We start from the raw sequence: 14,765 nt of genomic DNA, 5'->3' as shown, positions 1-14,765 counted from the left end.
CCTCCCAAGTGCTGGGATTAAAGGCGTGCGCCACCACTGCCCAGCAGTAGCTGTGTTCTTATAGGATAGGTGATACTACCTCCCAGCTCCTGCAACAATGGGGACATGAAACTGGCTGGAAGTAGTAACCTTTGGTATTACCTCTCTTTCTCTCCACCTTTGCATAGATCCTGTCACCCTAACATTCCTATGGTGTGGCTCTGGACTCCCATTGATGGTTCTGTTGGTGGTATCTATGCTCTCTTCCTCTCGCCTCATTTATTTCTCAATATCTGTCTTAGGTCCAAGTTCCTACTATTTATCTTGTTCACTCAATTCAGATTTGGGCCCCTTTGGCCTTACTCATGATGCTCACTCCCTAGCTACACTATTATCTATCATGTTGAATCTGTCCTCTTTTCTGTGCTTGACTTGCTGCATGACAACTACACACCCATCTAATCACAAACCCTGGACAATCCCACCTGGTGGGGCAACCTATGGTAAATAGATATTCTTATATACCTGGGGGTCTTCATCCTTCTGTGGCATTGGACCAAAGTGATTTAGGATCCGATTCTTCAGAGATGTTTTGAGCGAATGAAACCACGATGATGCTTGCTCATACACACAGTTGTGTAGCCCCACAAGTTCAGCACAATCGTCTCCCTGAACCTGAAACCATCAGAACGAAAGTGAAGCAATCTCTATCTCCTCTATCCACCTTTGAACTGTTTTCAACACCTGACTCTCTTCTGAGAATCTGACCTGCCTCCCCTTCACTCATCAAGCTTTCTCCTGTGTAAGATGTGGAATACCCAGCTCCTGGCATACCATTATGGCAGAGAGAGCAGGAAAACAAAAGCTTTGAGAACAATGCTTCAAACAGCAAGCAGAGAGACAGTCAGAAGCTTGAGCTGGAACAGCTGAAGGTGCATGAGTGAAGTGCATCATGCTGGTTTAAGCCTTGCCTCTGCTCCTTCCATTTTTACATCCATTTCTTTTCTACTCACTGGGAAGGCAGATATGACTATATGTGTGCCTCAGTTATGTCTTCAAGGTCAAATGCATTTATCCAACAATCATGTATTAATCCACTACATAAGTAATATAATCGAACATAGGGTTATTGATGTCTTCATCTACCCATGAGCTCAGAGAAGCAAGGATTAATTGGACATGTGACCATTTTTGCTTTCAGAGATGGCAAACAACTTTGATTTGGGAACAGTGCTCTTGGGCAGGTTGCGCATTTGAAAGATGCCAATTTATATTTGAATCAACAATAATCTCAAAAGAAATGAGTTAGAAAATACAAATCAATCCATAGTTAAAATACTTATGTGTGGACCCAATGCTAAATCAAGCCCTTGGTATTCCCAGCAGAGACCTAACACAGGCTGAATGGGCCCAGGGATTAGTCTAGACAAACATTAAGCCCAACTACAATTCAGCTAAGCAGGGAGAAGGACAGGAAAAAGGACTATGGGTGCAATTGTCAGCAGTCCAGCAGCATTAACTCAGGAGCAATTTGGTGAGAAAACTCAAGGCCTTACGGCAATTCTGAGAACCCCTTTTGCATCTTTGTATACCAAGCTACATTGATCATTTGGCTTCCAGGTTTCTTGGCACTGGCCACCCTCACCTTTTGATCTTCAATGTATTCAATGTCAGCAGTGTTGTAGCCATCCCGTTGACCCTGATTGAGCACTTTGAAGCGCCTCTTGCCTATGCTGTCGACCACTGATCGGCCATCAGGAAAGAATTGGACATTTCTGATCTCTAAGATGCAGCCATATTCTGCAAACCTGTTTATTGAGAATCAAGTTAAGAAAGTAGATTGTTGGTGAGTTCTATTGTTCTTGGCCTGGGGACCCCAGCCATTCTTAACACCTTGAGCTGATTACTACAGGATTTCTGTGCCCAGATCTACAACTGCAACTATACAACAGGAAACATCTGTGAAAAAAAAAAAAAGACCTGAACATAATGGCATAACTGCTACCATTTGCTGAGTACATACTACATGCCAGTGCTATGGCTTAAATATTTATCTTCCTCAAAGCTTGTGTTGAAATTTAATTGCCATTTTAACACTGTTAGAAGGCAGGACTTTAAGAAGTGATCAGGCAATGAGGACTTAGCCCACTTAAGTGGATTAATTACTGCAAGAGCACAGTTACTGTTAAGAGGCAGGTTGGAGTCACTGTCTCTCACTTTGTCTTTCTACCATGTTAGAACACAAGAAGGCCTTATCACATCCTAAACATTATAGCACACAGTTATAGTCCTAGATACAAAAGAGGCTATTAACAGGAGAATCACAAACTTGAGGCTTGCTTGGGCAAGTTAGTGGTACCTGGTCTCAAAATAAAATGAAACCAGCTTGGAATATAGCTTAGTGGTAGAATGCCTGCCTAGCATGTGCAAGGCTCTGGATTTAGTCTTCCATACAAACAATGCCTATTATCAGATGCCAGCATATTGGTAGTAGACTTCATAGTCTCGATAATGTAGGGACAAATTTCTATTGATTAAAGCTTCATGTGTTAGCTCACACCTGTAATCCTAACACTGGGGAGGCTGAAATCAGATTGCAATTGAGTTTTCTGTCAGCCTGGAGTATACCGTGAGCCCCAAGCTAACTTGGAATATACTATGAAACCCTGTCTCAAAAACAAACAAACAAACAAACAAAAACCTAGTGTTTTCTATAGAGCTTTATGTTACAATATACAAAATGGATTCATTCAGACAGGAACTGTACTTAATACTTGGTGTGCAATAGTAGCTCATCAGTTCTCTCAATAAGCAAGACCAGTTAGGTAGGCGTACCATCATGCTCACTTAACAAAGAAACAAGACAGAACGGCCAGATGATTGGCCAACGTCAAAGGGGTTCCAAGGCCATTGGTCAAATGTAAAAGTGGGTAGCTTAACTCTAGGGCTTAACACTCTTAACAAGACAATGTTTTGTCTGTGTTGTTTGTTTCTGAGACAGGCTTTCGTGTGTTGCAGACTATCCTTGAACCTCATATGTAATCAAGAATAACCTTAAACCTTGTATTCTCTTACCTCTACCTCCCTATTGTTGGAATTGTAGGTATGCAATAAGCTTCTGCTTTATGTAGTACCGAGGATCGATCTCAGGGCCTTGTGACTGGTAGAAAGGGCTGAACTACAGCCATAGCCTATAAGACCAGTTTTAGAATGTATGCCACCGGCTGGATGAAAGAATCCCTCTAGGATTCTCTAGAATATGAAGCCTCTCATACTGTAAAGCAGGCACAAGAGAGACTGTCATCCTCACAGATGCTTGCTGTTTTGAGCTGGCCTCATGGACTTGTTGATTAGGATCCTTCCACAGTAAAGTATAAATACCTCTCCACCAAACTTTCCCACTCTCCGGGTCTCTTCACTTACCCTTTGACAGGATCTCCAAGGCACATACCAAACTGTCTTGTGCCTGTCTCAATACATCTCCGAATCATCAGGCGGTAACAAGGCTCAAAGATGTGCAAGGGACAAGGAACGGTGGGATAGGCCATGGTGCACACAAAAATAGGCACATTATTATTTAAGCTGTCAGGAAGAGAAGATGAGATGGATCTCAAACCAAGAGGTCAGAACACAGAAAGACTGGTGAAATATCATATGTATGGCTCCCTTGGGGATGACAAGCAGTCATAGAAGTTTTAATGGGTGACAGAAAAACACTGAAATGCACCTGATGCTGTAGGCCAAGTCCCATGATCGAGTGTAGACTACACCAAGGCGGAAAGGCTAAACTGTCATCACACAGTGTAAGTTTGTTGATTAGTTCTCTATAATCTTACACTGTGCATAACAGCTCTGCTGCTTCTTCCTTTCTTCCCTCCCTCTGTTCCCCCGTCCCCTCCTTTCTCTGGCCAAATGGACAGATTCAGGCGAGGCACTCTGCTGGAGGCATGAAGATGGCATACATGCACTAGCTTTTGGAGCTGTACAAAACCTCCTGCAAAGTCCTTATATGCATCTCCAATTTGCAAAACCTTCAGAGATCATTCAGAGCCGACTCAGCCAGGAGGAGTAGCCAACAACAGACTGCCAAGAATAATGCATTCCAGTGATATTCAAATACTCCTGGACATCAGACTAATGGGAGACCCTTAAATCTAGATGACTGGGCCTCCAGAGTTACTGATGCATTCACTCTGGAACTGAGATACAGGAATCTGCTTTTCAATAAATACCCTTGAAAATTCGTGCATATGGCCCACTGGGAAACCCCAACTGGGCCAGCTCTTCACAGATCCTGGTCCTCTGAATCATCTAGTAAATCCAGTGCAGGGACACTATGCCTAAATGGGCAAAGAAATGTATGGCCATCTGCCATCTGCCTCCATCTTAAAAGGGGATAGGTCTGAGATGCCTTTACAACCTTAAGTGATAGCTGAGAAAAAGACTGAGAAAGGTTAAAGGTTAAGTGAAAAGTCAGGGGGAATAAAAGCTAAAAATGTACAGGGTAGTCTTACTATAAAAGTCAATAAGAAACAAAGATCTCTAGTCTCTGAGAAAAATATTATATGAGCAGAGAGGCACATCCAAACCAACTGGATGCACAGTTCAAAAACGGTCTCTTCCCAGAGAGCATATAAGCAGAAGAGATTCACCCCCCCCTCAGGAAACAGTTCACCTTCAGAATGCTGTGAGGACTCTTGTGGAGGGAAGGGAGGAGGGCAGCAGTCAGTGAGGCCAGCCTTAGCTATTATTTCTTGCTTTTTCTGCTAAGTGCACAAGAGGCAGAGCCCTTGAAGATGCAATTATGTCTTCATTCCAACCCTTCGCCTCTCACACCGTGTGTATGGCAGAGGAAACACACACAGGCACTATTGCCACATATTCAGTACTTGCTATGCACAAACTCTTTGGGTCTTCAGAACAAGTCTATAATGTATGAGCTGTCTTCTTCAAGTTACTGGGAAGGAAACCGAGTCCCAGAGAGGTGAAAGAGCATTTTATCTAGGACTACAAAACGTATTCAGTAATGCCGGTGGGTCTTAACCCCAGGCGTGCACATGTGTCACACCACTCTTTAATTACCCCATCACCTGCTCAAGGACTCAAAGGAATCTTCTAATTGGTCCATGTGGGCTCCTAATTAAGCTGCCCCTTAATTCACTCCTCATACCATGCACTCACAGGTGCTGAGATGTATCAGGTGACTCTGTGGTTTGGCTTATGAGCTTCTTTGAAAACATGCTGGTAGAAGTTTAACAACTGCTTCTGAGGGGTATGGGACGGGGCAGTCTATAGCACTTGTTGACTTCATAGTGTAAATACTCTCACCATGGTTATTTCAGACTATTCACATGTTATCATTTGAGTAAGGAGCTAGTAAGAAATGTGACAGTTTTTAAGAGCTGGTGTGTGTGAAATAGAAAATACAGATAAGTATATACATACTTAGAAAGCTCTTCCATTTCCTCTTCATAAAGCCTCTTTCGTTCCTTGAGTTCTTCTGGCAGGAACTTAGCTATGAGCTCTTCCATTATTACATTTTTGCTATATTTTCTTGATGGCAAGCACTAGAAGAGGAATAAGGTAATGAACTACTTATTATATGGCTCACAGAAAAATTCAGATGTTAACCCAGATAGTAGTCAAATCACTAAGTGTTGTGATTCGGACCTACAATTTGCAAGCTAATACAGCCACAATGTGTGTATCTTTTGCATGTTAAGAGTTTTGATTTTCTTTAAAAATATACAATTGATCCTTTATAATTAGAAAAAAAATATTTTAACAAAGAAAATAATGGCATTAAACTTTTGAAAATCTCACAGATGAGCTAGAGCTTTGGACTTGATATCATGTTCATGTTTGAACTTAAAGAGGGGTGGAGCATATTTCCTTTTGGCTTTCTTTATTGTTCTATTTACAGGCTCTCTCTGGGAAGTGCTGAAAGACTCTGGTCAAAGGATTCAGGGAACCAAACGGCAATGTCCTGCTCCCACCTCCATCCCAATTGAATGCCTGGCTCCTAGATATTACCAAGACTTTATGTCTTAATTTTAGTTAAAATAAATACCACACAAATGCTAACAGCCAAGTACAGGTCTTGTCAAAATGCAGAGAACATGTCGCTGTGTGGTACTCATCCCCAATTGATACAACTACAACACAACCCCTACTTGTAAGGCTCAGGACATTCCAGACGAGGGGGCAGAAAGACTGGAAGAGCCCGGGGAGCACGGTGCGTGCTTTGAGATGGCTTTCTTCTTAAATGACAGGAACCTTGTACCCATGAAATCCCAACAATTCAGTTTCCTCAACAAGACCTTAACAAGTGACAACACCAGAAAACTTGTCAAGGTGGATGGAGGAAATCTCCTGAGGCCCTACTCCTAGATGAATAACTACAGGCACCTAGTGAGTGCTGAGAGAGGAAGAATCAGGGAGAAGCTGCCTAACTGGTTATCCGATATCGCCTTAAGAATATATGCATATGAGCAACACTAAAGGGACTCAGGAAGTTGTATTTATATATTTATATACACATCATATATGAAACAACAGTTAAAGAATAAGAAGTCTCAAAATTTGGAGGGAGTGGGGAAACACAGGCAGCACTGGATGGAGAGTGGGAGGGGAAAAGGAAGTAAATACACTAGTCATATGTACTCCTCAAATAATAATAAGTAAATAATAAATATCTACAGAGAACTGATTGCTGGGGGGCCCAGTAGAGGGAGCTCCTGAGTACCAAATTGCTGGCTTTAGACAGTTTTCTTCCCCAGGAGTCTCTCTATTCTGCAACAAACACGATTGGAATATTTATCTCTTTGATAAATGGTGTAAGTATGGCCCCGAATGAATACAGAGATAGATAAGAATATCTTCTAGCCTTTGAGTCTGAGACTCCACAGCATCTGCCTACAGGATGCCTTATCAGCTATTGCCATTGCCTGGCAACAGGGGGATAAAAAAAAAAAACAGTACCTAGCCCCAGGCTTTACAGGAAAGCACTGACTCAAGAGGTAGGTAATTTAAGGAGGGAAGTGGCCCCTCTGGTGATGCTAAAACAAAACTCCAGGAAGCAGACACCCTAAAATGATAAAGTGCTTTTCTGTAGACTCTAGAGTCTAGAGGCTGAGCATATGATAATTTTTCCTTCTGTTGATCTGAACTTTGTCATGTTAATAGACCATAGATGTTTCATTTAAATAGGACCATGGGACTCTTATAACATAAACTTCTATGGACCCAATAGGAATCTATAGATAGTCTCTCATATTCCTGAGACAAGATCTTTCTACGTGTCTTAGGTACACAATGAACTCATAAAGCTCCTATCTCAGCTTCCCAAATCATGGGACAGCACACATTACTATTCTCTAGAGCTAACCTGGCATTTGCTATCTCTCTTCAAGTATTTTAAGTGCAAAGCATTATTAATACTGGTTGTAAGCTGAGATTGATAAGTCTCTGAAGGAAGGCCAGCCAAGACGAGATTCCTGTCTTTCGCCACAAGAAACTCCGTAAGGCCCACTTGAAGATGTAAGCTGGTGGGGTTCATTTTAAAGTATCTGAAGTCCTCAGAGCTTTACAAGCAGCCAAGTATGTGCTAGTAAGAACAGTGACCCCTGAGAAACTATAAAAAAGACCACCTTGAAGATCTGAGAGGGTTCTTTGAGGGGTGGTGGCAGGGGCCTTTAGCAGCTGACCTCTTTGAAGCACAAATAAACATCATCATATGCAGAAGTCAGAGCTATCTAGTTCAAGGATAGTGGAAGCAAAAATTCACTCAAGATTATTGTTTACAAGGTACCACAATGGCATAAGAACCAAGCCTTGTGTTTATCATCTATTGCATGTTTTTGCTTCTAACACAAATGAACTTCATTACTGACAGTTATTGAAAATCTAGATGTTGCCTCATTTTCCTGAAGGACTTCGTGGAGAGAGGAAGGATGTCTAGGAGACAGCAGAAATAAACAGATGGTGGGGGTAGCGTATTTCGGTCAAGCACAGTACAATGGATTAGGATCCAGCTGAGAACAGTGTTAATGCAAAATAAGGTAACACAAAGAGAGAAGAAAGAGGGTTTACCTGTAAAAGAACATCTTTGCACAGTGGACACTTTGCATTATGATCTAGGCATCTCTCAAGACATTTCAAGCAAAAGGTGTGCCCACAAGGTGTTGTGACTGGCTCAAAGAATAATCTGAAATTTAGGAAATGAATAGGAGAAAACTGTAATAAGATTTTAAAAAAAAAAGACAGGGACATTGGCGGTTAAGGTTTCACAGTACTGTTTGTCAAAACCTGTGCGAGGGGCACTCCTTTTGTGTTTCATGGCAAGTGTTGTCACACCTCTGAAAAGCATTTTCTTTTCACTCGTGAGCTAGATATAGAAAGAAGCATTGGCTCATTTGTTTGCAGCATAACTAAATCATTTTGTAACATTACCTCTATCCTTTTCCTGTCAGGTCCAAGAAAATTTGGATTAGTGCTCAGAGTGTCTGAAGAGATTCCATTATAAAAAAAATTGCTTAGCCAACCTGTTTACCTGAGTATATTGTACGCACACAGATACACACAGAGAAATACACATAGAGAGATACATATAGGCATGCACACAGACTCTGTCCATCATGTTACTATGGGGAAAACCTCAGTGATTGCTAAGCTTGAATCTTTTCTTTATTTAAGTCACAGTTGGTGTCTGCCTTTTATGTGGATGGACAATTTCCCCAACAGTAATAAGTAATATTGTTAATGCAGTCACTATCAATAGATAAATAAAATATGTCCATATATCTATCTACATATAAAAATATATACCATACTTCCATTAGATCTTAGTTTAGTTGCTTTGGGAAAGGAAGATGTTTTTAAAGCAATCGGGGGGACCCTTACTGAAAGATATTCTGCACATTCAGAGATGCATAGATCTACTTTGTATAAAGAGAGGCTCACCAGAAACAGGACCAGGAGTTAGGGGTCAGCTAATGATGACTTAAGAAGTGGGGCTCACATTTAACAAGATGGTGAGCACAAAAAAAAGGGGGAGACAAATCTTGATCAGCTTATTTTGAGTTCCCAAGAGTGTCCAATTGAGAGGAAGAAGCGGTCAGCCTCATATTATATGATATCATATATATTTAATTAAAAAAGAGGTCAAAAGAAAAGGTCAATGATTCGAGGAGGAGAAGGGGACACAATAAGAGTTGGAGGGAGAAAGGTGAAAATTATGTAAATACAGTACTTGATATGAAATTCTCAAAAAATGAATAAAAAAACTATAAACATCTGGTGAATCTCAATACATGGCAATGAGTTATTTTATTTGTTGATTTGTTTGGGGGAAAACTTGGCAAGCTGATTTCTAAACGCAATAAGGAAATGCAAAGGGCCAAGTGCCAAGACACATCTGAAGAACAAGGATGTGGGAGGACTTGCTCCACCAAGCATCAGAACTTATTATAAAGCCACGGTGATTAAAACAGGGTGTACTAACACAAGGATAAATAGATCCATGGAACAGAATAGAAAGCTCAGGAATAGACCCAGACATGGATTCTTGACTTATGACAAATGTAGCATTTTAAAACAGGGCCATGGGAGTATTTTTAATGCACAAATAACATTTTCTATAAATGCTATAATGGCTATCTGTATGAGGAAATAAAAGTGGACTATTTTTTACATCATACACAAGAATCAATTCCAGGTGATCTGGAAAATAAATCTAAAATAAAATCTAAAGTAATACAGCTTTCAGAACATAAAATAAGAGAACATATTTATGACATAGGGACAAAGGTAAAGAAAACTCAAACACTATAAATGAAAAGACTGTTAGTTTCAACTGGGCTAAGATGAAGAATGTTTAAGTTTATCTAAAAGCATCACTGAAAGGGCAAACAGGCAAGCTATGTAGTAGGAGGGAATGTTTGCAATATACATGTAAGAAAAGGCTTGTATCTAAGACATACCTAGAGCTTGTTAGAAAAAAAATATGTAAAACAGTAAGGGAAACAAAGAGCCTAGCAGAAAAACAGGCAAACACTAGCACATGCAGAAACAGTGGCCATCCATGGTATTTCCAAACTAGAGCTAACTCAAGCATCCCTCTACGATAGAATAAAGAGACCAGTACACTCACACAATCAGATGTTATGTGCTAATGAAAATGAACAAACTTTGATTACATGTTCATGTGAATAAAAACAACAAAACAAAACCAACAACTGGAATCTGTCTGAGTTTTAGGACTTAGGCCAAACCAGCTGATACCATTTACAGCTGCATACATACATGGTCAAACTATGAGGAACAAAATTGAACCCAAGATAGAAGTTTGGGGGTTGTATTAGTTACTTTTATATTGCTGTGAGAGAACATCATGACCAAGGCAACTTTTATAGAAGAGAGTTTATTTGAGGCTTACAGTTCCAGAGGGTTGAGGTCCTGCAAGGATAGTAGGTGACAAAGTGGCTGGAGCTTGAAGCTGAGAGCTCACTTCTCAAACCACAAGCAGGCAACAGAGAAAGTGATCTGGGGATCACAGAAGTCTTTGAAACCCCAGAGCCTGCACCCAGAGATGCACTTCCTCCACCAAGACCATACCTCTTATGCCTCCCCAAACAGTGCCACCAACTGAGACCATGGGGGATGTTTCATTGAAACCACCATAGGAGTAGTGGTTAAGGTCCTGATTGCAAAAAGGCATATGGACAACTGCTGGGGTCCTGCTGTTGTCTCACTTCTGAAACCAAGTGGTTACATGGCTCTTTGCAATATTTTCTACAGAACACATATATTTTACAATAAAAATGAGTTTCTAAAGTATGATTTCAGGGCTGATTTAGGAACCACTGATGTGATCAAATGATCACAAAAGCCAATCCAGAACAATTATTTCTTTACTACTTGAATTCTGTGCATCTGACTATTTCGTGTTCTCTCTCTCTCTCTCTCTCTCTCTCTCTCTCTCTCTCTCTCTCTCTCTCTGAGTGTGTGTGTGTGTAAATCAAAACCAAAGCCTTACACACACGAGAAAAGTATTCTATCACTGAACCACATGCCCAAATTTTTTTTAGACAAGGTCTTGCTATGTAGCAAGCCAGGTTGGCCTCATACCCCTGGCAAGCTTCTTGAGTCGGTTTCTCAAGTATTAGAATTAGAAGAATGTACTACCTCCTCTGGATTCCTTGCCCTGGGTGTTTTTCAGGGGCAAGTTCTTACTCTGTAGCTCAGGCTGGCCTGTAATTCCTAATTCACCTGGTTCAGACTTCTGAGTATTAGTGTTACAGGCATATACTATTCAGCATATCTGACTGCTTTAACATTATTTAGTTACACATATAAGGATGATGATTAATCTGTTACCTACTACTAATATACAAACTATTCTTGAGAACTTCATAACTGAGCCTATTGTACCTTTAAGAACATATATACGTTTGTCTTACTATATTTCTGACTGTGTGCAATACTATTTTTCATTAAAATTAACTTTATATATTAATAAATGATAATTGTGATTAACTTGATTTTACTGCTGAGGAAATGAAAACTCAAACAGATGAGATAACATGCCTAAGATTACACTGCTAGCTAGTAGGCAGAAAGCTTGGAATATATAATTAAGTCTGACTTTTCAGCTAATCTTCCTCCTTTGGTCTACAAGGTAGCTAGGACTATATGCATCCATATACTCAAATACACTCCAGCCAGCCAGCCAGTGATCCATCTGTAGATGTACACACTTTCACATACACTTTTCTCCTTCCCTTTCTGATACTCCCCCTTCTTCCTGTCTCTCTAGAAAGATAAATAACAAAGACTCTTACCTATGATGATAGAGTTAGCTATGACGATAGAAGTATATACTAGAATGTCTGTCCTTTTCCCATTTAAGATAGGGATTATGTCACTTCGGGGAGACATTTTTAAATCAGAGCAGGGCCAGCTTGTCTCACAAGACAGCATTTCACATTATCAGAGTGATAGGGTAAACAATGGTAAGAATAAATGCCTTCAGTTAGATGTCAGTCCAGATAAAATGCCTGCCTTATCTGGAAAGAGCTATCTTCCCCAACCAGTGGCATCCTTGCATTGTGTTGTTTTGCAATCAGATTATAGCAAAGAGGGAGAAAGAAGAGGGAGGGAAAGAGAAAAAGAAAGAAAAGTAAACTGCTTCAATACCCAGTGACTTGGGGAGCTATAACTCGATTATATATAAAAGCTGATCCTTTTACTTGTCACCAATGTTACAGGGCCCTTGGATAACTAGCTCAGGTAGCAAATATTCTCACTTCTAATTTCAAAAGATCTTCATTATCCCAAAGGTATTGCTTTACAGAAGCCCAAAGATGAGCCCAATGGCTCCGGTGATGTATACCAGGTAAAGCTAAAGGAGGATTTCCTGCCTCCAGTGACTGCAGGGCAGGGATTTAAGGTGTTCAGATTAAGGGAAGAACTCCTTCAATGGAGTTCTTCCAATTTAGCAAGGGAAACTTGGAGACTGAAAAAAAATCATTAGTGTATTCTCCAATTACTCCTCCATTAAAATAAAGGGCTGTATGTAGCCCAAGATAACCTTGAACTCTCTGTGTAGCCAAGGATGACCTTGAACCCCTAGTCTTCCTACATGTACATCTCCAGTGCTAGGATTACAGTGTGAGCCACTATACCCGGCTTCCAGTCATACTTCCTACCCTTTCCCTGTGAAACTTACAAACCAATCAATTTGCTCTCTAGAATCAGAATATATACATTCATGGTCTGTCTAATTTCTCTCTTCCAGAAAAATACCATGGGCTTAGATTTCAGTCTAGAAACTTGTCCAGGTAGTACAAATGTCTAATTTCATGGCCAAGTGGCTTGAAATTACCTGTAATCTTAGCCTCTGTGATGATTAATATCGATTGTCAATTTGACACCTAAGAGACAAAACCCCAAGACACTTGGGAGAGATTATCTAGATTAGGTTAGCTTCTGAATATGCCTGAGAGACATTAGATTAGTTTGAAGTGCAAAGACCCACCTTAACTGTGGGCTGCACCAGTCATGGCTGGGATCTTATATGGACTAAAAGAGGAGATTGTGAGTTGAGCACCAGCATTCACCACTCTCTGTTTCCTGTATGTTGTGAAATCAATGTGAGCAGCAGGACCCCAGAGTTTACTGCCACATTTCCTCCCACCTGCTGCTATGTCTTGCTCATCATGAGACAATGATCCCCTCCGATGGTAAGCCAGAACAAACATTTCCTCCTTTAAATTGCTTCTGGTCAAATATTTAGTCACAGCAACAAGAAAAGTAACCAAGTACAAAACCTCTCTTCTAAAGACACAGGAGGGCCAAAACAAAACCTAAGGACAACCACAGAGAAAACAGCAATAGCTACAAGTGGGAAAAGAAACTTCCGAGACAAGAAAAATATAGGCAAACAAATTGTCAAGAACTGATGTGTAACTTAACAGACAAACCCGTTGGAAGGGGATGTACGTGTTTCTTCTCAAGGGCTGAAATGTAAAGAGCTTTAGATCAAAAAGCCCTTTAGGCTGGGCACGTTTCTTATGCCACAAGACAGAGAGAGTCTAGCTATAATTTAGTAGCCTCCATAACATCTACTCTGGCCAAAGATGGAACAAGGGGCCACAATGACTTTTAAGTTCAGAGGGTGCAAACTGGAAGGAGTGCTTATCCTTTGTGTGTTTATTTCTTGGAGCAAATTCCTAACTCTTCTACAAAGTCCCTTGTGATTAGGGACAAAGAAGATGAAAGAGGAAAAGAAAAGGAAGAGGAACAAAGAAATTTCAACCTCAGGATTTTTATTCCACAGAGAAAATACAAACAGGATGTTTGATTTTGTGTCGCCTGGATTTTGGCAGGAGTGTTAAGGAGGGTTAAGCAGAACAAAGACCTGCTCTTTCTGAGTAAGCTAAATTAAATCGACTTCACAGCTTCTAACATAGGCTTTAGAGACACAGCACTGGCTTGGTGGTTGCAGGGCCCATTCTCTGTTTGAAAACAGGTTTTTGCTATCTCATACCTTGGCTTTAGCATGATGTGCTTGCCACTCTGTGGCGAGGGACTGGGTAAGGCATTAAAAAGGATCTGCTTCGGCTGTTCATTCCATTCTTGTCCACACCACTCAAATAGACTCCTGACAGGATGTGTGAAGCTTAATTTGACTGCATCTATGCTGTATCTTCTGAGTTTTATGAGACTCGCATATGCTTGTGAACAAATTTTGCTACTACAGATATTTTTGTATATTATTATTTTACTATTGTTGTTATTATTATGATAATAATGGTTAATGAATCCAGACTATCATGAATAGTAGCCAAGTGCTCTGCCACTGAACTATTTCCCTAGACCCAAGTATGTATGTATGTGTGTATGTATATATGTATGCATATATATACATATATTTTTTCTAAGAAGAGTCTATGTCGAGTAATAGTTGCCTTGTTCTTAGTCACATGACAAAAAAGTCATTCACAATATAAACACACATGACAGATAACAGAAGAGTAAGTGTTCTCAACGGGCAGGCAAACATTTGTTCAAGTATCTAAGTTCCTTCTTAATGCTTCTGGAGAAAAATCACATTTAAGAATCTAATGCAAGCAGTATGCTTCTATCTTAGAAGCACATCCACCCATACATACGCACACTTTACATATTGCTTCAGTGAATTCATGCATCTATTTGAATGTATACATAGAGCTTCCTCTGAGGTCCGTGGATCTAACATTAAAGACTAGTGACTAGGAAGAAAAAAA

The 14,765-nt window shown here is 40.4% G+C and overlaps 1 protein-coding gene across 2 annotated transcripts in view; it reads right to left on the bottom strand.

Annotated features, from left to right (window-relative positions):
- Positions 1-14,765, bottom strand: part of Lonrf3 (LON peptidase N-terminal domain and ring finger 3) — a 34,939-nt gene that overhangs the window by 7,803 nt on the left and 12,371 nt on the right. For both annotated transcript variants that reach the window (XM_031349392.1, XM_031349462.1), the window contains 5 exons: positions 8,071-8,185; positions 5,425-5,546; positions 3,403-3,561; positions 1,625-1,787; positions 505-654 (listed from right to left, as the gene is read on the bottom strand). In XM_031349392.1, the coding sequence (XP_031205252.1) occupies positions 505-654; positions 1,625-1,787; positions 3,403-3,561; positions 5,425-5,546; positions 8,071-8,185 (709 nt within the window). The remainder of the gene's footprint in view (positions 1-504; positions 655-1,624; positions 1,788-3,402; positions 3,562-5,424; positions 5,547-8,070; positions 8,186-14,765) is intronic.

This window comes from Mastomys coucha, chromosome X (genome assembly GCF_008632895.1).
Source record: "Mastomys coucha isolate ucsf_1 chromosome X, UCSF_Mcou_1, whole genome shotgun sequence".
NCBI lineage: Eukaryota > Metazoa > Chordata > Mammalia > Rodentia > Muridae > Mastomys > Mastomys coucha.
Note: the sequence above shows the minus strand (reverse complement) of the source record. Positions and strands in the feature narration are given on the sequence as shown.